General features: G+C 44.3%; 2 protein-coding genes across 5 annotated transcripts in view; one reads left to right on the plus strand and one right to left on the minus strand.

Moving 5' to 3' along the window:
- CACNA2D3 (calcium voltage-gated channel auxiliary subunit alpha2delta 3) overlaps nucleotides 1–24,207 on the minus strand; it is an 890,062-nt gene that overhangs the window by 133,315 nt on the left and 732,540 nt on the right. The gene's annotated exons all lie outside the window — the stretch shown is intronic.
- On the plus strand, nucleotides 11,324–22,486 carry LRTM1 (leucine rich repeats and transmembrane domains 1). Of its 3 annotated transcripts, XM_081288019.1 has the most exons (5): nucleotides 11,324–11,867; nucleotides 13,094–13,322; nucleotides 14,374–14,578; nucleotides 14,714–14,970; nucleotides 20,587–22,486. In XM_081288019.1, the coding sequence occupies exons 2-5, from the start codon at nucleotides 13,208–13,210 to the stop codon at nucleotides 21,018–21,020; spliced, it is 1,011 nt and encodes a 336-aa protein (XP_081144145.1). In that variant the 5' UTR covers nucleotides 11,324–11,867; nucleotides 13,094–13,207; the 3' UTR covers nucleotides 21,021–22,486. The 3 variants fall into 3 exon arrangements, with proteins under 3 accessions (XP_081144145.1, XP_081144143.1, XP_081144144.1); XM_081288017.1 differs by having other exon boundaries at nucleotides 11,328–11,867; nucleotides 14,374–14,970; XM_081288018.1 differs by lacking the exon at nucleotides 13,094–13,322 and having other exon boundaries at nucleotides 11,332–11,867; nucleotides 14,374–14,970.

Raw genomic sequence — 24,207 nt, forward strand, 5'->3', positions numbered from 1 at the left:
TGAGTCCCAGCATCCTTCCCTCTGCATGGGGACCTGGAATTCATCAGGGTGGAGGGGACAGTGCTTTTCTCCTGTCTTCTGGGCATGCTCTGTTTAAGAACCTGCATGCTCTAAAGCAAACGTGGCCAATGGGCTTTGTTCCGGTGGTCCTTCAAACAATCATCTGGGTGGAGGGACAGCTGGAGGTCCACGGAATGCCCTGCTTCTCCTGCTACTGGTCTACAGATCAAAGAGAGCTCTCTCCTTCCTGCCCAGCAATGAAGAGAGGGTGGGCCTGTGGGGGAAGTTTCTGAACAGGGGACCAGCCATGACCAATGTGTCCGAGATCTGACTGATAGCACCATTCTGGGGAATGGACTAGATTAGTGCTAATGCTCTCCAGCAAAGGCCCATGCTTTCTTCACCTCTGGTCCCAGAATGCTCTTCCCAACCCATGGCCATAACAGACAGACAGCAGCTCTCCTCTTCTCCCTGTGGTTCTTGGTCAGGGAAGCAAGAGACTCTGCAAGAATATAAGGGTGGATGTCCTCTGGGAGACATGTGCGGGGGTTATTCCACCAAGTCCTCTTTGCCTGGGTCAAATTTTTCTTTTAGGGCTGTTTTTGCTTTCCCCCAAATGTAAGGGGAAGATTTGGGGGAAATAAGATGAGAGAAAAGAACATAGTAGTTCAAAGGCTTGGAGATGAGGCAGATGTGGGTTCAAATCCCAGCACTGCCATACACAAAATTGCAATCTGGAGGGGAATCAGCCTCACCTAGAATCCTTTTTTTCCTTCAGTAAGTAGTAAGTTGCAGAAGATAGACAGGGATGGTGGCACACACCTTTAATCCCAGTAGCTCTGGAGGCTGAGGCAGGAGGATTGCAAGTTCGAGGCTAGCATCAAAACAAGTAAGTTAGCAGGGCCCTAAGCAACTTAGTGAGACTGTGTCTCAAAATAAAAGGGCTGGGGATGTGGCTCTGTAGTTAAGCACCACTGGATTCAATCCCCAGTACCAAAAAAAAAAAAAAAGAAAAAGAAAAAGAAAGAAAGAATAAGATACAGAAGACCAAGATCATGGTTTCTCTGTGGCATCACAGAGGAGTGACAGGTTGGGCTTAGAGTAAAGCCCTCTGTGTCCAGTCTAAGACCTGATTTTTCTGTAAGTCTTAGATGTTGTGATTTAACCCTGAGAATTGAAGGACTCATGGTGTCAGAGCAGAGTGAACTTCTAAAGAGAAGAACTCACCAAAGAATCAGCTGCTATTAACAGAGTCCCGTGGCCTAACACGGGAGCAAGTCTGCCGGGTGCTTTTGGTGCCAGCTCCCTATCTGACATTTGTTACCCCTTTGGATCAGCTTCCTCTGCTCTGGGCACTTCATTTCTCAGGCTGAGGGCCATGTAGTGTTAGGAGAGGCAGCACAGATGAGACTCACAGCTGATTTGTCATCCTCCACAACCCCCTGGCTAAACACAGGGATTGTCCTTATAACCCAAACTCAAAAGTACAGCATGCCTGGGCCATACCTGGGTTTTCTGTAATCATATTTCTAGTGCAAGTGCCAATCCATGGACCATACTTATTTTTCAACATGCTCTGGATTGAAGGCCATTTTGAAAAATAAAGAATTAAAAAAAAATTTTTTTTCCTCCAAAGGACAAGGACAAAGCAGCAAATTTACAGCTCCATGTAGAAAGTGGGGTGGGGGCAAGTGACCTAGATCAGTTGCTTCCAAGGGCTTGATTCCAATTATCCCCTCAGCAACATGGCAGTTAGCTTTGTATAATGGATTCTAGGGAAATGTAGAGTCAGGCTCGCAAATGGTAAGGATGAAGTTCAGGAATGGCCCCTAGCATTGTTAGCATAGTACCCATGGCTGTCTGATATTGTCTGCCTCAGCCACTAACTGGAGGGACTTCAAAGCCATGCATGGTTGGCCTCATGGGGCTCCTGAGTGAGGCTTTGATGAATCCACGCAGCAGGTAGCTGTGTGACATGGGACCTCTGGGAATCACTTCTGCAATAACATAGGCAGGAACTCACGGGAGGAAAAGTTCCATTCCACCAGGATAGCCTCGGGGACCAGCAAAGCCCAAGGGACTTCAATACCCATGTGCCTAGGTGAGCAGGTCCTTTGTTCAGTACCCACAACTGTAAACTGTAGGTCAAATCTTGGAATCTGATAGTCAGGTACTGAGATTCCCCTAAGGCAAAGTCATCATCTGCTCTACCCCCACCAAGAAGTGTTCAGAAAACGGTAAGATGTTGTGGAACTGCCAAAGGACACCATGGGTGAAGTCACAGCTCCCCTAAGGTGACTTATGGGACTCTAAGCCTGACCCAAACACCACACAGCCTTGCAGACATGTGCATGAGAGACAAAGCTTTTCAGTATTAACTGCAATGCAAGACGGAGGGGGCAGCTCCCGACCAGCTCCTACAATTCTTCTCAGCAGAATTGTCCAACCATTTCCCTTGCCCTGTGCACTGTGACCACACTGGCTTTCTGGCAGCCCCTAGGACATAGTACCTTCTTTTTGACCTTTCGGCCTCACACACACCATATCTTTACATGGAGGGGCCCTTTTCCCTCCTGCTCTCTGTACTATATTCTAGTCCATACAGAACATCCATAGAAATGCCTTCCCCCACTTCCCTTGTTAAATTTCATGGCTGCATTCTTTTTTTGGTGTATGTGAGGAAGGTACTGGTAAGTGAACCCCGGGGCACTTAACCACTGAGTCACATCCCCAGCCCTTTTTATATTTTATTTAGAGCCTGGGTCTCACTGAGTTACTTAGGGCCTCACTAAATTGCTCAGGTGGCTTTGAACTCCTGATCCTCCTGCCTCAACCTTCTGAGCCCCTGGGACATAGTTGCATTCTTACAGTACCACTTAACCCCTCTCCCTAGCAGGTTTAATGGCTACGTAACAAATATCTGTTTCTGTTCCACACTCTATTGGTCATCTGGACTGTAAGTCTATTTATTTTCTCCCAAACACAGAGCTTAACAGGCTAGAAGTTCTCAAGAGATGCCTCTTTAATGAAGAAATAGCATGCAACAAAAGCCCCCTTGGTGCACCTGATTTGTATATAAGGGTATTTTCACCTTCAGCAGAAATGCAAGACACCCATGAACAAACAGTCTCTGAGAGGTAAGCACCTGTGTTGCTTGTGCTCAGAAATCTCTCTGTAGGTCTATCTCAGCTCTTCCTCACACAGGCTGCATTTCAAATGTCTCCGTGGCAGAAGTAACTGAAGGCCACGAGTAGAAATTTATAAACATCAGCTGGAACAGCAAGAGCTGTACATGAGTTTATTTTCTCCTCAGCCCTCATTAGAATCACAAATGAAATGTTGACAACATATGAAGGAGCCTGCTTGTCGAACACAAATGTTTCCACTCTTATCAACCTCCAAACTCTGATAGTCATGCTCCACGATGAAAGCTCAACAGCCCTGGGGAGATGACTACATGTGTCCTCTAATTACACAAGGATGGGAAAAAGGGCCTCTCCAAACCCAGGATCCACTGCAGGAGAAATCAGCAGGGAAACTTTAACAAATAACAGTGTGAGCCCAGAGGAGGTGGCCCAGCTCGGAATTCTCAAATTAAGCACAAGGACAAGAATGTTACTACTGCATCAGAACAGGAAGCCCGATGAAGGTGGCTGTAGCCAAGTCAAGGCAGGTCCTTTATTTTGCCAGCAAAAGTCCCACACAAGTCCCCAGCATGCACGCGCGCACACACACGTTCTGCACGAAGATCATGCTGGTTGTAGTTGCAAGACACCAACAACCTGCTTCCCTTTGTGGGGCTATTACGATGACAGGCAGAGAGATGTAGGACACAAATGCACCAAGTCTGCAACTGATTCTAGGCAAACACAAGTATGCATGTGCTCTACAATCTCTTCCCAGGCAAATGCTCCTTTGCCCCGAACTTGCTTTTGTTCTAAGCAGATTAGTCAGGCAGACATAGCCCAAGTGCATAGCTGGTATGTGTCATACAGACATGATAATAAAGATACTAGATAATCTATATGACCAAATGTGAAGGTGTATTTTGTTAAGCGTATTATATTAAAAATTTATTTAGGAAAGGTAGCTCAGTGGTAAAGGCCCTGCATAGCATGCACGAGGCCAGGGGTTCAATCCCCAGTACTATACACACACACACACACACACACACATACACACACACACACAGGATTGATTTGTGCTGGGTGTGATGGCACATGCATGTAATAAAATGACTTAGAAGGCTGAGGCAGTAGGATTCACTCCCCAGTACTGCAAAAATAAAAATAAATAAATAATACTTAAATACTCCCTACAAATCTGTGAGGTGGGTCCAGGTGATGAGACTGAAGATCAGAGAGGTTAAATAACTCAGAGTCACATAGCCAGTTAAATGTCAGACTAGCATTTAAATCTACATGGTTTCAATCCAGATTCCATGTTTATAACAGGGACCCTCTTCTGAAATGAAATAGTAATACAGATGAAGCTGGGTCATCACAAGGGACACCTTAAGTTCAGGATGTGTCATTGATGGGTTACAACATAAATCCTCCTTGAGACAACTGTGCTTTCTGGAACATGTTCCAGCTCTGGGTATCAAAGACCTAACACAGAGTAAATTTCAAAGAGGAAAAAGCAAGACACGGATTCATGAGAGCATCACAATGTACATACACTAAGCTCTGACTTAAAAATATGAAACACACGTCATAATCTATTACCGAAACTAGACTATCACGTTATTTTTTTTTAAAAAAAAGCACCAAAGACAATAAAAATGCACCAAGAAGAGTTGCATAAAACACTCATTTTATGTGTAACATGAGTGAACAATCAGACGTGAACATGAACTTGATTCCAATTTATATTCCTGGGGCAGGGACGAGAGTAGCCAGTCAAAAGATCTAAGTAAAACAACGTGTCAATGTGAGGCCCTGGCCAGGCTTCCTAAGCTGCTGTGTTTCTTGATCTTCTTTCATTAGCTTTATGTCCACAGGCATCTGTCTATGTTTACTGTACCAGTCACATGAGCTCACTAATTACCTTTAATCATACTTATCTGAAATGCATCTTTACCTTCACAGACGTCTTGTGTACAGGAAAAGTGCTGGAAGGCTGTGGTTGGGAAGATCTTGGGATGGAAAGTCTGTGTTTTCTCTAACCCTGACAGTGCAGGGAGGATGGGCTCCCCCCCACCTCCAATAATGCATTTAGTTTGACCTCGGCTACCATCTTAGGATCCCCAGGAAGGGCTTAGGAGAGGTGGTTCTCTTAAGAGTTGGACATTCCATATTACTCAGCCCTCAAGAAGAAAGAAATCATGGCATTTGCTGGTCAATGGCTGGAATTAGAGACTATCATGGTAAATGAAATAAGCCAATTCCCCCCAAATTAAAGGTCTCTCTGATATGGGGATGCTAACGCACAGTAAAAGGGGAGGAGGGAAGAATAGACGTTCACTGGATTAGACAAAGGGGAATGAAGGGAAGGGAGGAGGGATGGGAATTGGAAGGACAGTGGAATGAATGGGACAGAACTTTCCCATGTTCATATATGAACACACGACCAGTGAAACTCCACATCATGGACAACCACAAGAATGGGAAGATACACTCCATGTATGTATAATATGTCAAAATACATTCCATTGTCATGTATAACTAAAAAGAACAATAAAAAAATTTTAAAAAGAGTTGTACATATCAACAAAATTATAAGCAGTCTTCCTGTGGGTAGCAGGTACAAACAAGGTGAGGAGATCAGTATCAACTCTCATGAAATGACTAAGCATTGCTAAATAGAACACACTGGTAAGTACTCTGAAGGCCCAGAGCCAGGTTACTCTGTCTTTCCTAGACCCTGCAGCACTTTAGCTCCACCTGGGACCCTGGGGACAAGTGGATGTTGAAAAGTAACCACTGACCAACATTACAGACGCTGCTTTCCTTAGCTTGAGGGAGTATAGAGGTATGCATTTCACATGCAGGACTCCAATGATTTTTTTTTTCAGGTCCACTAATATGCTATTTTATCAGACAGTTCCAGGTCTGCTAAAGGGGGCTTAAACTCTATAGATATTCCTATGAATGAAACTGAATGAGTCTTAGTATTTCTTGAATCTAAATCTTCACCTTGTCAAAAGAGCAAGAAAAAAACAGTGGGTGAACATCTCCTTCTACCTTCTCACTAGAGAAACCATGTGACAGCCTTGATTCTCCCCTGAACAGCTCAAAAGTTACTGTGTTCTCATTCTCTGACTCAGAATTTTGCAAGATAATTAAATCTGCAGCTTACTACCAAAAGAGTGTGTGGTACCCCCAAAGACTTAAGATATATAAGGAAGAAAATTATTGGTTTTATAAATACTGGACCAGACATGGGTACTCATAGTCCACGTGATTGCCATAAATATATTAGAGATGCTGAGCAAGTGAGTTAATTTCTCTGTGCCTTAGTTTTGTCATCAATAATGAAAATAATAGTTAATATTCATTCATTCATTGAACCTATGTGTGGGTACTGTAGAAACAAAAGAGTCATCTGAAGCTTAAGAGACCAGTGATCTGTGGTCACCTTTAAGTGAAATGATGCCAACAAAATGAGGGTGGAGTGGGGGTACAGATTGATGCTAATGACCTCCAACAGTGATGTCTCCTCTTCTTCTAAAGCACACAGCTAGACTACATTTCCCAGATTCCCTTGCTGCTAGATATGGGCACATGATTTCATCCTGGCCAATGGAATATGAATAGATGTGGTAAGTACCTTTTCCAAGCCTGGCCCACATCTTCATTTTCTTCCCCCATCAGCAAAACTGATGGAGAGGACTCTCAGAACCAAGAGGAGGGTACAGCCACTAGATGGAAGAAGCCTGGGTCCATGAAGACTGCATTGACTCTATCAATCTGAATTAAACTATAATAAATGCAAAAAGATAAGTTGTTCCGTTAAGCCACCGAGAGTTGGAGGTCTATTTGTCACAGCAGCTAGCATGACTTTATTACAAATCTCTGGCCCACTGTGAGCACTAAATACATGATTGATAGGCTTGTCATTTAGAAATATATTCCTAGTTCCCTTGCCATAGGTCTTAGAGACTAAGTCCAAAGAGAGAGGGGACACAAACCCATACACATATACACAGAAAATCGGGAAGGAGGAAGGAAGGAATAAAGGAAGGAAAGGAGGGAGGGCAGGAGGAAGGAATCCAGCAAGCAATATTGAAGCTCTGTGTAAACTTTCTACTTTAGTGCGTTTGGTCATCCATAATTCCTAGGGAAATATTTTCACTATTATCCACATGCCTCCAGATACCAAGTTGCCTCCATAGCCAAATGAAATTGCTGCATGGATATGTGGTTCCAAGGGCCTCCTTCCCATTCTGGGCTGCAGCTGTCCCTGGACCTGGCTGCTGTCCCCCAGCATCAGATCACCAAGGCACGTACTCTGGATGGGGCTCCTGTTGACAGGAACGGAGGAGAGCTTTGCCATGATTTACCGAAGCAGACATTAAAACCGGGAGAAATGCTCACGTTCGTTATCAGGTCTTGTCACAGGCAGAGACCCCTGGGCACAGAAAGACAGATGAGTCCTCTGGGGGAGTGAGAGGAAGTAACTGGCAAGGCATGCTGGATGTACACTTACAACTCGGTCCCCAGAGATCTGGCCATCTGGATAGTCCAGTAAATGGAATGTGCCTTGAGTGTACCTACTGGACAAAAATGTCAGCTCTTCTCCTTTGCAGCTTTTTAATTATAGACGTGAAACATGTTTGTTGTAGCAAGTTAAATATTAGCAAAGGTATAAAGAAAAAGAGGTACGACGGAAAAAGTTAAGCTCCCTCTCTTCTTAAACTAGACCCTTGTCTTGTCAAATAATCAGTATTACCAGTTTGGTGCCTGCCCTTTCAAGCTTCTTGCGTCTTTAGATACACCAGTACACACGACAGGGTTTATTTCTCCACCTTTAACTTTTTTTTTTTTTTTTTTTTTTTCTCAGCCTTGGGGATTGAACCCAGGGGTATTTTACCACTGAGCCACCTGTTTAGCACTTTCAATATATTTTTTTTTTTTTTTAGATGGAGGTATAGGGATTGAACTCAGAGGCACTTGATCACTGAGCCACATCCCCAGCCCTTTTTATTTTTTATTTTGAATGGGGTCTCATTAAATTGCTTAGGGCCTCACTAAGTTTCTGAGGCTGGCTTTGAAGTCATGATCCTCCTGTCTCAGCCTCCTAAGCTGCTGGGATTCCAGGCATTTGCCACTGTGTCGGCCTTTATTTAAAAAAAAACAAAACACAAATAGAATTATATAACATACGTTTCTATTCAAATTGCTTTACTTCACCTAACAACTTATTATGAATCTTTTCTGAGATGGACTTATTTAGTGCTCATTTATTTTCTTTAAGAGATGTATATAATATTTCTTGGAAGAAAGTTATTAAATGCTGGATTTTAAAGCATCAACTTTAAGGGTTAATAATGGCTGTCGATTTTTGTTGTGGGTGTTGTTTTTTCAGAAGAATGTGAAATGGTAACTTGACCTATTTATTTAGAAACCATTCTGACTTAAATTGGGCCACTGAGTGAGTCTCAGAAGGTAGGGAATTCTTGAAACCTTAGCGTGACAATAACCTCAATATTATTCCGAGGGCGAATCTGCAGTTTGATTCTATGCAAGGAAGCTGGAGTCCGGCTGGGTCTTGGTCCAGGGAAACCTCCCCCCTAAGGAGTGCATTTGGCCTGTGCTGACGTGTGACATCTCTCCTTGGTGATTCCGCATGCACTGTTGTTGCCACCTCTTAAAGCTGGCTCACCGAGGGAGGGAGGGGGGGAGCTGTGGGCATTAGCATGCTGGTCATGCACCCTCCCTTTGTTCTCTTGGCTGAGGTCGGATGGAATAAATCAATCAGCCTCCACATCCAAAGTCCTTCAGCGTGTCCTGGAGCCTTCTATCCATGTGTGCACTGCCCATCTTTTAATGACCTGTTAGAGTCAGCAGGAACAAATAGAACCAAGAGCCTCCTGGGGCAGCAAGCAGCTGCTCCTGGGAATCTATCCTCTGTGGGATTCTCTGTGTGTTCCCAGTTTAGATGAGAACAGCCAGCTCAGACTCTTCTGAGGTCTGAGAACACGCACTGCTAAGAGGAGATACTGCTGTTGATTGAGCAGATCTGTGCTATGCACTGGACAAATAGCACTTCATCTATCCTGTCCCCTAGGAGGTAGGTATTATCCATGCTCTACTGATGCAAAGCAAGACTCAGAAAAGTTGTGATTTGTCCAAGACCACACAGCGTTAGGATCAATGCAACATAAAAATGGGCATCCTCATTAAGCCACACAGCCTAGTTGTAACTGGAGGTGTTCTTGGTCCTCTGAAGTTCCCTGCAAGTGTCCTGGTCTCCCATGCCCAGTCATGCTCTCAATGGATTCATCTTTCTCAGGCCTCTGAGTCTAAGAGATTCAGATCCTATTTGGGTTCTGCAAGACATGGCTAAATAGCTCCACTATAACCCAAAGAGATACATGCTCAAATTTTCGGTCCAACACACCCCTAAAGTTGGTGAGTACAGTGCCTTTGAAGTTCACTCCTGATTTTTGACCTGCGTGACAAGGTTTTAGACATAAGCAAGCCCTAAAGATCATCCTATATTTTATGGAAGAGGAGATAGGACAGAAAATAGATATGCCTGGTTGGGAGGTGGGAGTTGGGGGTGGATGACAGGTGGTGAGGTGACAGCAGTGGCTAGAGGGTGAGATAGAGCAGGGTTTGCAAACCATAGCCCACTGGCTCATCAGGCTCTTTACCTGTTTTTGTAAATAAAGTTGTATTGGAGCACAGGCACACATATCCATTAAGGATCATCTCTGGCTATTTTTGTACTACGACAGCAGGACTTAAGCTTGCACCAGAGACCAGAGGGCCCTCAGTGTCTAACATATTTACTGCCTGACCCTCCACGAAAATGTTTTCGGACCCCAAGGAAAGAGAGTAACTTCCAAGTTCTTAAAGGGAACATAAAGTTTACAGGTGTTTTTTATGCTATTATGAATTAATGACTATGTTTAGGTGGGCCACTGATGGTATGTATCATGGAAAAGTGATTACTAGCTGGGCATGGTGGCACACACCTGTGATCTCAGTAGTTTGGGAGGCTGAGACAGGAGGATCACGAGTTCAAAGCCAGCCTCAGCAATGGCAAGATCCTAAGCAACTCAGTAAGACCCTATCTCTAAATAAAATACAGAATAGGGTTGGGATGTGGCTCAGTGGTTGAGTTCAATCCTGGTACCCTCAACCCCCAAAATGGGCATCCTTATTTAGCCACACAGCATGATTGTGGGAAGGGGCTTGGAGACAATAGTCCCCAAGGAATAGGCTATTAAGAATAGTCACTATCCAATCCTGTTCAGAGGGAGCCTCCTGCCTTTGTAGCACCAGGCAGGCTTCAGGGCCAGCCTCTATCAAGACCAGGAGCTGGGAAGTGCTGCAAAGCACTCTTGTGGGTACTGGTCAATACTCATGAGCACACTCTAGGCTGTGACATGTATTGCTTTAGGTAATTCTGATTACAATCTTGTGAAATAAAAACTACCAATATCCCCATGTTAGAGATGAGGTCCTGAGCCAACTAGCCAAATCCTGGCCCATCTGATTCCCAAATTCACATGCAAAGGCTCCACTTCACAGCTTTTGGGGCCAGAGATTCCAGATCTTATGGCCTCCATGAAAGGCGTCCCCGAGCGCACTCAGAACATGTTGGGGTGTTGTAGGAGAGCCACCTCGAGCATCAAAAGCCCACCTCAACAAGTGGCAGGGGAGTTGCACATTCAGAGACAAGAGTTCCTGTCCCTGGTGGGAAAGTTCCAAGCAGCTTCAGTTAGAGAACGTCACAGTTCATTGATGTCTGATGCTCACAGGAGGCTTTATTGTTTCACATGTGAAAAATGAGGAAAGGGCCAGACCCTTAGCATCAGGGAAACGATGAAAGATTGAGATTTCCAAAGTCATGCTAACCCAAAGGTCAATTCAACCGGGGCTGGGGTGGGGGGCGGGGACGAGGGAGCCGGCAGGCAGCTGAGAAGTATTTGTGGCATCAGAGGGGTGGGGGAAGAGGTTGCGATGTCCACGCAAGGAAACCATGGCTATGAATTTCAGGGCATCAAGATCCTGTCAACACAACTAATCCCTACGGATGTTGGCTGAATAAGCCTCCGATGACCAAAGAAACGCACTGTGGAAACCATGTCAGCCTCCAGCAGGCCAATTTGTCCTCATATTACACACTCTGCTGGCTCTGTTGCTAGACCCCCAGATTGAGCGTCTCCCCCCACCGCCAACCTGATGAGGTGGACACAGCATGGTTAATAAGTCAACAGAATTCAGAAGCCACGATCGGATTAAGGAGGCCGTTTTTATTTTGGTGCCCTGGACTCCAAGCAGATTAAATAATCAAAAAGGCCGAGCCATCGGGGTCATGTTTGAATGCTACAGCTGTTCACCGAGATTTGACAAACATTCTTTACTCGCGGCTCTCGGTCTGAATGGGAAAGGCAGGGATGATCTCGGGGAGGTCGACACTTTAAGAAAGAAGAAGGGGACACAATCAAAAGATCCTTTTATGGAAACCGATCCCAGCCAGATGGAGACAAGGGGGCAGGCTGCTTAAAGAAGTGGTCTTGTGAAAGCGACAACTGTTCTCAGCATCGAAGAAAAAAGCCCAAGCAGGATTCAGAAGAAGTGAATGAAAACTCCAAGTCCTGCCATGCCCTCGGCTTGTGGATCTGCAAATTAATAAGGGTGGGCTGCGTGATCGGCAAGGACCCTGGCCCCGTGGAGGCGCAGCCATGAGAGGTGAGCCGTGATGGATGAGTCCTGTCGCTCCTTGGAGGAGTCTTCCAATGGAGGGAGGGAGGGAGGGAGTGGATCCCCTCAGAAGGGTGTCCAGTGAAATCTATTTTCAAGTCGTCTTCCTTAAAAGATCTGGACATATGTAAAAAATATCTCCGAAGGGGAAGATTTATGTTTTCACCACGTTGGGTGCAGAGGAAGGGACTGGAGATAAAATTATGCGGCCATAATGTGAGTGTGCGCTGGGCATGCCACGGGTCATTTCACAGAAAACATGGGGCGGGCAGTTGGAGTTCATATATTATTCCCTTTGGGGGAGAGGGTTGGAGCCAAAGGAAGAATGAACCAACTGGCTCCAATCTCAGAAAGAGAAGCCCTTCATTAATGGCTCAGCAGATTCCGTGGAAAACATATTCTCTTATTTAAGAATTGATTTCCTGCAGCTAAGTCATGTTTGAGCCCCACAGTTCAGGGGAGGGATGTGGGTTTGTTTCTCATGGGAAGATATTTTGGCTTGGAAAGGAGTCATTTCGTTTACCTGCAAAATTGGTGAAAGGAGAACAAGGATTTTGTGCTTCTTTGTTTGGGAAAGGGGAAGAGGATGGTGACATCCCACCTCTCTTGAATTAAGTTAAACAGAGCAGCTTCTCTTTCAGAAGGCTCCGGGGCCTCCTTCCTATGAGCCTTCAGCACTGTGAGCTCCAGAGAGAGAATTCAGAACAAGGGAGCAGGCTGCAGAGCCTGGGAAGGCCACATTGTATATTTCCTTAGTTAAGCCTTCAAACAAACAAACAACCTCCATCAAGAACTTTCAATAGGAGTAGATCACTCTTTTTAAGTTTCGAATATCATCATGTGGCCTTGTGAATTCCTCTACCAATTTAACAAAATGCCCTTGACAGATGTTTGCCATATTTTGAAATTTGAGTCTCAAAAAAAAAAAAAAAAACCCAAGAAGTGTTATAGCAACTTTGTAGAAGGATCTAAGAGAATCTAAGAACATAAACTGGCATCCTCTCTCCCCTTCAAAGGACCCTCTCCCACATTCCCATATAGCCAAGGAGGGCTGAGGCAAGGATGCTTTTTACAGCATTGTTTGTAATGAAGGGGGGGGGGATATTGCAGCTGCTCAATTGCCCCTCAGTAAAGGGATGAGTAAATATTGAATTAGAAACGATCTCATCATGGAATATTCGATAGCAGTTAAAAGGAATGAATTATCTCTCTAGGTATCCAAGTAGCTAGATCAGCATGGAGGAAGAAGACAGACTTCAGTATGAGTCAGACTGATGATTTCATTTATGTGAATATTTAGAAACCACAATGCAAATGAGTGTGTGTGCATGAAAAAGTATTTGACAGGCACTGGAGTGGAGCAGATAAGAACCCTCACACTTTGCAGGCAGATTGTCTGGGTTCAAATCATGGCTTCATTACTTACTATCTGTGTGATCCTGGGTAAGCGATTTGGTGTCTCTGTGCCTCAGTATCCTCACCTTTAAAATGATGAAATGAGTACAACCATACTTAACGATGTTACAGGGACGAATTGATGTATATAAAGCATATAGAATGATGGTTGGCCCCAGATATGTGCTATGTTTATTTGCCATTGTTAAATATTAATATTAAATATTAATTGATTATTAAATATTGTTTTTAACATACCTGGAGGGATATATCAGTAATGGTGGGGGAAGGATAAAGTAAGTATGAAAATCTTACTTTTTGGTGCAAGGGGTAGGGTGGGTACCAGGGATTGAACCCAGGGGTACTTAACTACTGAGCCACATCCCCAATCCTATTTTATTTTATTTATAGACAAGATCTCACTGAGTTGCGTAAGGCCTCACTACATTGTTGAGGCTGGCTTTGAACTCATGATCCTCCTGTCTCAGCCTCCTGAGCCACTGGGATTACAGGCATGTACCATCGTGCCCGGCCTGATTATGATATTATTCTTAATGCTTCTCTGTATTTTGAAAATCTACTGAATACAAAAAGAGCAGAGATGATCATTCAGGATTACACCTGCCGTGACGAATGTCAATCTGGAAGAATGCTTTAGACCTGCCCTACTCCATATAGTAACTACTGGCCACAGGGCACAATTTAAAAATTAATCAAAATGAAATAAAAATGATATTCAGTCCCTTGGATGCAGTGGCCTGTCACTCTTCTCCATGTCTGGCCCTACATGATGCAGCTGTGTCCTACAAAAGGCATTTGTAACCATGTGTCACCTTTCTATTTTTCCACCATTTGGGTACTGAAGCACTTGGAAAGTATCTTTCCCAAGGCTGCTGACAATAATTAGCAAGGTGTGAAATAGGATGTACTCAGTCTGTCCCGACCCTACTCAAAAGGTGAGTGACACAGCCTGTCATCTATGTTGCAGGAGGTGTTATCTGGCTCAGAATCACATTACCTGTGAATCCAAAAAGGGACATACATGCAGATCTCTCTCCTAACACTAGCCCAGAGCCCACTTTCTTTCTGTTTGTCCTAGGTGAGCTGCTACTGGTTTTGAGTGCGATTTTCCCACCCCAGGGCGTGTGCGGCTGCCCAGAGAAGTGCATCTGTCACTCATCTTCAAACTCTGTAGACTGTAGTCACCGGGGTCTGGCTGAAATCCCTCCTGATCTGCCTCCTCAGACTCTAACGCTGCTCTTGCAAGATAACCAGCTATGCCAGCTTCCTGCTCACGCGTTTAGGTCAGTTCCTCGGCTCATGACCTTAAACTTGTCCAACAATTCTCTCTCACATCTGGCCCCTGAAGTTTTCCATGGACTTCGGCACTTGCACGTTTTAAACCTAACTCACAACTCCCTGCTTTCCCTGGAAAGCAGACTTTTCCATTCCCTCCCGCAGCTGAGGGAGCTCGATGTGTCATTCAACAACATCAGCCATCTTCCCACCTCGCTGGCGGAGCCTTGGGAGAACCTAACCTTGTTTGCAGTGCGACAGAACCAGCTCCACTATCTCAGTCGCAGGCTCCTAGAATCCATGCCCAGCCTGAGGCTGTTATTTCTCAAGGACAACCTCTGGAAATGCAATTGCCACTTGCTGGGCCTTAAACTCTGGCTGGAGAAATTTATCTATGCAGGTCAGTAACGTCTGTTTGGAAAGCCCCATCTGTGTGTTAGCAGCCTGGGATGAACCTCATCTGTTCTCTGCATTAGCAGATACATTGAGGAGGGTGCAAGGAGCAGTTTTAAGCTTTTTTTTTTTTTTTTTTTTTTTTTTTTACATTGATGTCATTTCATGGTTTGGCAAAAAGGTAGGTGAGTCATTAGAGGGTATTTAAATTCAGGTTATTTATATTCATCTATGAATATAATGCACAGAGACAACTTTCTTCTTGTCTGATTAATATAACATGAAGTTACTTCTCTGGCAGGTATGCCCATAGGAAGGAGGGACTTCAATTGCCACCTGAGTGACTGCTTCACCCCAAAGTGGCACTAAACTCTTATTTTCAAGTATGATCCAATTGGGGACAAGGTTATCACTCTTTGGGATATTTTCTCCTCTTTGTTTGCTTCTATCCATTTGACAGGTGAAAATCTTCCCTAAAAGAATCTCTTTCTGCTTTAGCAAGTACTACTGTTATTGAACTTGGGTGCAATATGACCTCTTTCTAAAGTTATTCGTTATTTCTTTAACCAGATATCAAAAAGCAAAGCAAGAGATCCCAGAATATTAAAGATGGGGGGAGGCTATGGAAATGACCCAAGGGTTAGCAAACCACAGCCTTAAGACCAGATCCAGTCCCTCTTCTCTTTGTGTAAATGCAGTTTTGTCAGCCAACATCCATGCCTATTCATCACGTACTGAGCAGCTGTTTTGCACTCTAAGGGGAAGTTTAAGTGGTCATGACTGACTGTTTGGTAAAGCTGATATTTATTATCTGGCTCTTAATAGAAGTTTGGCAAATCCCTGTTATCGATGGGAAACAAAGGCCCAGAGAGGTTCCGTGATTTGCCCAAGATCACAGAGCAGAAGCAAAGAGGAAAACAGAAAGCCTGACTTTGGTTCTTGGCCCCACATTCTTCCCTGTACCCCATAGTGCATCTCTGAACATCATTCATTGATTCCCACACTTGAATGCTTTTTATATCCCAGGCACTGTTCTGGGCTCTGAGAAAAGGACAGTGAACAAGAATATCTAGAGTATCTAGAGCAGTGTGAATGGATGTTAATTAAGACCACGGGTAATGATGCGTGCTCAGGCGGCAGTGCTAAGACGACAGTGCTAAGATGACAATTAGGCAGGGGAAGCAGAGGGAGTATGAGGGGAAGGGGCCCCATTTTAGACTGAATGGGCATGGAAGTCCTTTCCAAGGAGGTGACATGGGTGAGAAGAATCAGAGCAAGGAGGAATGAGCCAGGAGATGACTAGGCGAAAGACATCAAGTTTGGTGACAAAAGGAGAACCAGAGAGTTGCTAGAACAGAGGCAGGCTGTGACAGAGGGGACAGAGAAGAGGCAATGCATGTCCTCAGAGACCATGTCATGCAGGACTGTGCAGAGCAGACCTTGGGCCTGGGATTTTATTTTAGGTCAGATGGAAAGCCCTTGCATTTTATTCAGGGGAACAATATGATCTGATTACAACTTAAAAGGTTACTCTGGTGAGTCTTGGAAGAGCAATATAAAAGTTGCAGAATAAGAGCCAGAGAGATATAAAAAAGAAGATGAATCCTGTTGGCCAGGGAGAGGATGATAGTGGCCCCAAACAGAGTGGTAAGAAGGCAAGGCTTTGGGAGACACCTGGAATATTAAACTGCTAGGAATGGCTAATGAGGTTGAGTGACAGATGAAGAAAAGAGTCTAATGATGGGAAATTCTATTTCATTTTGTCATGCAGGGGTAGCCAAAGAAATGGTGATGCCTTTAGCAAATTGGGAGTGGGGGAAGTGAGGAAGGGGGAGGCATAGAGTCAAGAGTTGGTTTGGGGGCATGTTGGAGACACCCATTCCAAATCCAAGGGGAGCTCAAGATTTGAGCCCTTGCTCAAGAAAATATACATCCTACAGACATGAATTAGAGAATCAATAGCATCTGGATTGCACAGACGAAGGCAAGTTAGAAGACAGCTCGAGTTCAAATATACAATACCGAATTAAGAAGCGTCTCAACAGTAAAATAGCAAATCACATCTCACTCACCAGCCAACATTTCAGTTAACTGACAACAGGAACTATATAGTATGTGCCAACCTCCTTCTGATAGGAGGCTTCAAATACAACTAATTACAGCTGGGGGTAAGGAGCTTGAGCTATTGTGTTCTGGATTAAATCGTAGGCATATACCAGACCATCACACAAAAGAGTTTTCATCAAAGAAGAATATTTCTTGATTAGAATATATAGAGTTCCCAGGCCCAGGATGGTAGAAGCAATGTGGGATGGGATGAAGTTCTCCTTACTCAACCACAAAACTTGCTGGTGGTCTTTGGGAAAATTAATATTGTTCCCTAGTGCTCAGTGTCACCAGATGAAAAGTGATAGTATCAAGGCCCATGATGGTCCTCAGAAGCAGTGAGGCAGTTCACCCTCCCTCGTGACAGAGCACAGGAGCACAGATATCAGCCTTTCGTCAGAGGAAGGAAAAGTCAATTGGGGGCACCGGAAATCTGGTTGTCCCAAAATAACTAGAAAAAAATCCATATTGATACTAAATATGAAAGTCATATAATGAATGCATTGAATAAAGACAAAATAAAGGAATAGATATTAATCAATATCCTTATAAACCAAAGCAATTCCAGAGGTGTTAAATGATTTAACAGACATCCCTACACTTCAGTCTTTTATGCAAGAAAATGTCTGTTGCTCACTCATTTTAGGGTTCAAGAGAACTGGGAACTTGGTCTGCCTTCCATGCATTTCAGGGATCTAAGCCCCTCTTAGGTTGTGATGTGGCCCACTTCACCACACAATCTCCAACACCACCACCCAAAGGGGACGAAACCGGCGTAAGACCAGGCTGGAGATGTCATCTCCTAAAAAGGGCATTCATGGTTCCATTGGGCAGTTCTCAGTCACCTAGCCCCAAAATGACCCCAAAGAGTGCAAAAACTGAGTCTTCCTATGGGCCTAAGGGCAAAAGAGGTATGTTGGTGAATACTTAACCATATCTCCTCCACAGAAACATGCACATAGATTCGATTCTACATTGACTATTCCTCTTTATTTACGAGTAAGCAAACCATCTTGATGCTCATCACTAACTTTATTAAACACTGACTCTAGACTAAGTATGGTGCTAAATACTTGACATGGTTTATCCAACTGAACCCTCAGAGCAATCGTGGGAAGCAAATTTCATTATTCATCCCGTCTCTCACTTTTCAGAAGCACAGGTGGAGGCACTGTATGGTCAAAGACCTTTTGGGGTTGTATAATAAGTCATGTGCAGATTTGAGATCTGAATCCATTTTTTTCCAAGACAGAGGTTGAGAGTCACTAGGGGTCAGGTGGGGGACAGTGTGCTCATGGCAAGCTGGAGCTTCTTGCATTGTCAACTTATATAATCTAGAAGCGGGTAAAGCTCCTCGTGCTATAGTCAGCAGAGTTGTCTCTGATGCCATGGCCTCCGAGATAGGGGTGGCAGGGTGTGAGGAGATCCTGGCTGGGGATGTAGCTGCATAGGAGGCCATGTAGCTGTTGGGAGTCACGGCCCCTTCCACAGTCCCAGGCTCTAGTCTATGTATTCTCTTGCCTCTGTGTCCCAAGATGTGGATCCCATTCTAACACTGAACATTGAGAAGACTGAAGATGGAGAAAACCAGTTATGGAATCATTAAATAAATCACCTTGGTCTGGGTATAGGTTAGCTGATGGAATTGCTCTTGGCAGGAGACCTTCGAACCCTGGTAGAAGTATCAGTGCTCTTTGGCCAGGTTAAATGTACTTAGTACTTCTCAGAGCCCTGCTCTTCATTTCTCTCTCTCTGGCCTTCTTCCTTGCAACAAACTCCCAGGGAGAGACTCTAATGGCCAGGTGCACAGAAATGCAATGATCTATATGGCAAGACTTCAATGACAGTGCAGCTGGATGACACCTTGGGCTGCTACCCCGTACCTCTGGCCTCCCAAGAACCAACAGCTTGGAAAAAGAAGAAATTCCTCTTTTACCTTTTTAGCTTTAGAGTCTCAACTCTTGCCTCAAGGGATCACAGAAGAAGCCAGGGGGCGGGGCTAGAGACATCCTGGCAGAAGGTGATTCAGGTTTAAGCAATGGCAGCAGAAAGGGCATAGGCTGAATTTTGCCATTGCCACTCACCCTGGTGTGCCTGGGCCACGTGACAACTCTTGCACAGTGGAGTGGTCCTATGTACTTACAGGGCCACTTAGGGCTTGCATTAAAAGGCTTAGGTAGGATGGATAGGAAAGCATTCCCAAACTCTGAAGGGCTGTGTGATGGCAGGTGCTAATAAGTTGAAGTAATGACCTCCATGTGTGTAGGTCTGCTATAATTTCACAATCCACCAACCATCTGTGCGAAGAATCTTCCATCTAATTTGGCTAAGAGAGTCCTCCCGGGAGAGGTGTTTATAGCAGGCTGGGAGAACTGAGTCACAGATCACAGGAGAGTTTTGCCCCGTCCAAGGGCTTTATGAGGATTCTCCTGCCCACTGCCCTGGCCTCACGATTCTCCAGAGAGGAGGAAGTAGAGCAGGACAGTGAGAGGGGTGGGGGAAACTTGAGAATGATGGGCAAGGACTGAGTTTAGATGTTGATTTGTCTGCTCAGGACCTGCATGAGTTTGCTTAAGAATTTCCTCTCTTAGCAGAGCGTAAGGACCCCTCTGTGCTTTGTAAACTAACAAGTTGGATACAAATCTGATGCTTTTACAGCAGAGAATTTCGTCAAAAAAGTTCTTTTTCAGTAAATCAGTGACCAACCTCATCCAGAAGGAAGTGTGTGAACCCAGCGCTCTCTCTAGAGAATGCCTGAGCAATGGAACCCCACAAATGTCAGAAGTCTACACACCCAAGGAAATCAACTGCCTCATGGGGAATGGAAAGTGCACTTAATAACCCTTTGGAAAATCCGGTACTCAAAGTAGTGAACTCTTTCGAGGCCTGAGGAGACAGGTTAATTATACTTAATCCCACGAACGAAACCAATTGGCAAATTCCGAGATACACAAAGCACTGAAAGGACTTTGCCACCATGCCCTTGGCATTACTGAGGAGAGTTGGTAGACACCTAGCATCTCAGTGATCAACACACAGCATCATAACAATGCACATTTGTTGGGAGGGTTTTTTTTTTTTTTTTTTTTAGGTTTTCAATAGACATCTGGCACAAAAGATTTCTTGTGTGGCAGGGCTCAGGGCTCCTTAGGGGCTTGGCCACAGGAATGCCGAGGGCTATGGCACCCTTGGTGTGAGTCCCAGGAGTCCCTTCTTGTCAGCCGTGGAATTGTCTTTCCCTGTCAGCATTTATATGATGTAAAGGTGACTTGGCTTCTGATGAATTCTGGGTCATATGTAATTGCCAATTTAGTGTGTGGCATTTTTAGCATTTAGCTAATTTAGAAATCCTAAATCATAAAGAATGATTGTTAAAATCTTTGACTCCAGAAAAAAAAAAGTTTATAAAGATACTTTATAAATTCCATCTGCCTACCTTTTTTTTTTTTAAGCTAAAGACTTTGGACCACAGTCGTATCTGGGTTCTGTTATCATTCTCTGCTTTTGTTTTTTAAAGGGGGAGTAATGGATGGTGTCATCTGCGGGTCACCTGATATGTGGAAGGGGAAGGATCTCCTTAGGATTCCTCACGAGCTGTACCAGCCCTGTCCTCTTCCTGTTCCACATCTGGTGCCCTCACAGGGTCAGCAGCATGGCACTGCCCACGGGGAGGTCCCCAAGCCTCCTGAGAACCGGATCTCTGGGGAGCGAGACCCTGTGGCATGTGAAGTCAAACCCAAGCCGAGGCCCACCAACCTGCGCCACGCCGTGGCCACCGTTGTCATCACGGGGGTTCTATGTGGAATTGTGTGTCTCATGATGTTGGCGGCTGCCATCTATGGCTGCACCTATGCGGCTATTACAGCCCAGGGCCATCGGGGCCCCTTGGCTCAAACCAGTGACTCTGGGAAGATGGGAGGAAAAGAGGTATTTGACCACTCACTGGCCTGAGAGCTTTCATCTCAAAGAGGATTGATGGCTGTAGACCAGGTGTCCGAGTGAGCAGATGTGTTCACTGTTACGGTCTGATTTTGCTTTTTCCAACAGAAACAGTAAGATGTGTTTGTAAAAAAATATATATTCCTGGGAAGAAATTTAGGTTGGAAATTTTTAAAATACCATAGATGAAATAGAGATGATACTTGTACTCTGTGTCTGCAAAGTTATGACGGTGATTCTAGGCATTGGAAGACCATGCACTCAGAAAGGGAAGATACCATCTCTTTCAGGTGCCCTTCCCTGGATTAAGTTGCTTTTGCAGAGAAAAAAAAAATTCCAACATGTGAGCCAGTCAGCATTCCTAGGAGCTTTAGGGTCTACTGGAGAACTGCCCAAGTCTGAGTGCTTGGGACGAGGCTGGTGATCCTACCCGAGGGGCACTGAATGCCTCTATAATTCAAGTTCATGCTAGATCGGTGGATACTTTTAGATGTTGTGTATGTTATACATTTAATGGGAGCGTCTGTTGGTTGGAAATTTCGTAGCTTGCCACAAGAGTCCGATTATATTTAATTTTCTAAATCAGAAAACCATTTGGGGCTTTGTAGGGCGATGCAGAGGAAGAGAAGGGTTCCACATCTGGGTAATGCGACTCAGGCCCAGAGTCTGGGGAAGTTTCTTTTCTTTTCTTTTTTTTTTTTTTTTTTTGGATGCAAAGGTAAAGAACACATAAGCAAATTCAGGGCAGAGATTACCAGAAGGCCCTATCCACCAGGAGACTAGAAGCTTCCATTTATAACTCTCACAGCAGGAATGAATTTAGGTTAGTCGGAAAGCGAGGGTAATGACTTTTGTGTATCTGCATCTGCCTGCATGGTGCACAGAGGGCACAGGCTTGCACAACCACACCCGTGCACAGACAAGACACAAATGCATCTCTTCCCCCCACTAATGAAATGCAGCCCCATCAGGGTGTGGGAGCCAGCAGCTCTTGATCACCACCCAGATTGTCTCTCAACACTCTGGGATAGGAAGTCAGAAGGAAGTCTTGAAGAGAGTGGGAATTTCCAAGAGGCTCCAGATAAGTGGTGGCAGCCACCCTGAACATTATTTAGGCCGTGGCTTCAAAAATAAAATAAAATAAAATAAAATAAAATAAAATCAGGTATAAGGCTGGCTTAGCCCACAGACGTGGTCCTGAAGAACTGCATGCAACGTGAATTTTTGTAAATTGAATCATCATTTTAATGCAGTAGGGGACCTCGCTATTTAAAGGAACCTTTCATGGAATCTTTCTGTAATGGAAATAATTGGCTCCAGATTTATGCCTTTTGTATATTTGCATTTTCGCCATGCTAGGTTTTCTTAAAGTGAAATGTACCTGTTCTCTCTCAGCTCCTACTTAGAGTCACTTTTTAGGAGTAAGTTTATTTTACACAGGGAAAAGAGTGCAGAGGAGTTAGGGACATGTTAAAGGCAGAAAACGGCATGTATATATATATATGGCAAGCAGTCCCTGCAGAGGCCATGACAGACATTGATAATCAATCCCAGCACTCCTCCCAGCTGAGCCCCAATGCGCCACAGATGGTTTCTTAAGACAGCACTGTAGGCAACCAGAACTAATCAATTGGAATCGGTTCAAAGGATAAAGCACATTTGCCATTCAGAATACTGGCTCTACATTCACTCCTTAAGGCCATGTAAAAATTAGTTTGGATCCTAAGTCCACAGTCCATTCCTTAGCTGGAATGTGATGGAAGGTTTGCATATGAGCAGGATGGACAGACAGATATAGACCCAGTCTTGCCCGACAGTGCCAAGAAGACAGGGAAACAGATGGATGAACCTACTGTATCATATGTGCAGGGGTCATGGGGATGAATCTGTAATCATCACAGAGGCAATCTACAACTGCCCCTGGCGTGCTCTATCTAGTGTGAGCTCTGCTTACCCTCAAGCTAAAGATGGGCCATCTTTTGAAGCAGCAATTTGGCTGGTAGAAAACTTTTAAACTGGGATGGTAAGGGTTTTTATATTTTTTTCTTTATCTGAATATTAAGATAAACCTGGCGAGACCCTGTCTCAAAATAAAAAATAAAAAGGGCTGGGCATGTGGCTCAGTGGTTAAGTGCCCCTGGGTTCAATCTCAACAGCAGGGAAGACCTGCTGTCTGGGCTCTATCCCAGGTTGTGGCATCTCCTCTCCACTTTGCCATATGCCAGCCATTCCAGTGGGCAAGACTGAGCACCCTGCTCTAAGGATACAGCAACTTCTTCCCAGGTAAAGAAAAAAAGAAAAACAACAACAAAAACACTGTCTTTTCATTGTCCTAGACTGTGAATTCTTAGCCAATCTGAGAAAGGACGTTTAGAAGATTTTTTTTATTCCCCATTCCAATTCTTACCAATGTTGTAAGAGCTAATGCTGCATATCAGGCATGGTGTAAAGTGGTTCTTGTCAACATTCCACATGGAATCCTGACACCCACCCTATGAGATACTCGAATAGATACCACACAAGCTGGAACTACTGAGGCCAATAATGTGTGCTTCTTCTAACTGTGGTGACTGAAGACTGGAAGCATACTGTGCCCTGCCCAAGGTTTGGTGACACTGCAAGCCAGCCCCTTTCCCCTCCCTCACAGAGAACTTCTGCAGAAAACCCTAAACATAGTTAGCATCCTCACATGTCAACACCCCTATTCTATTCAATTTCTAAGTACAGATGATAACTCAGGCAAGCTGACTTCCGGCTTTACAGATAGTCTTTAAGGGAAAAAAAAAAGGATGTACATTCTGATTTCTATCTTTTGCCTACCATCACCACAAACAGCAGTTGGCAAGGAAAATAATTACTTACCCTGAAATGTCAACAGCTTCTCAGCACAGAAAAAAATATAAATCAAATTGTTTAGATTAACAAATGCAGAGTTATCATTTGTTAATATGAGAAATGAAATGTTTTAACTGTAAAAATCATTGCAGATGAAAGACCCAATTTGCAGGGTATTCTGCAAGAACCACAAATTATCTTTCACAACCACTGCAGCTCATGAGGGGTAATTTGCAAACGCCTCATAGATTATTTTCAGCTGTTTATTGCTGCTGTCCTATTCATAGATTCCCCTATAAAAATGTCTGTCCATCATAGAGCCTTGCTGAAGGTGCATTGAGGACAAAACTCATAATTCTTGTTG

Source organism: Spermophilus citellus (assembly GCF_964194105.1).
Source record: "Spermophilus citellus genome assembly, chromosome: 3".
NCBI classification, from domain to species: domain Eukaryota; kingdom Metazoa; phylum Chordata; class Mammalia; order Rodentia; family Sciuridae; genus Spermophilus; species Spermophilus citellus.

Excerpts from the sequence above, each read along its gene's own strand:
- LRTM1 (XM_081288017.1), top strand. The coding sequence starts at position 13,208 with ATGAAAAAGTATTTGACAGGCACTGGAGTGGAGCAGATAAGAACCCTC. Across the intron at positions 13,323-14,373 it reads TACTATCTGTGTGATCCTGG|GTGAGCTGCTACTGGTTTTG; the intron begins GTAAGCGATTTG and ends TGTTTGTCCTAG. Across the intron at positions 14,971-20,586 it reads GGAGAAATTTATCTATGCAG|GGGGAGTAATGGATGGTGTC; the intron begins GTCAGTAACGTC and ends TGTTTTTTAAAG.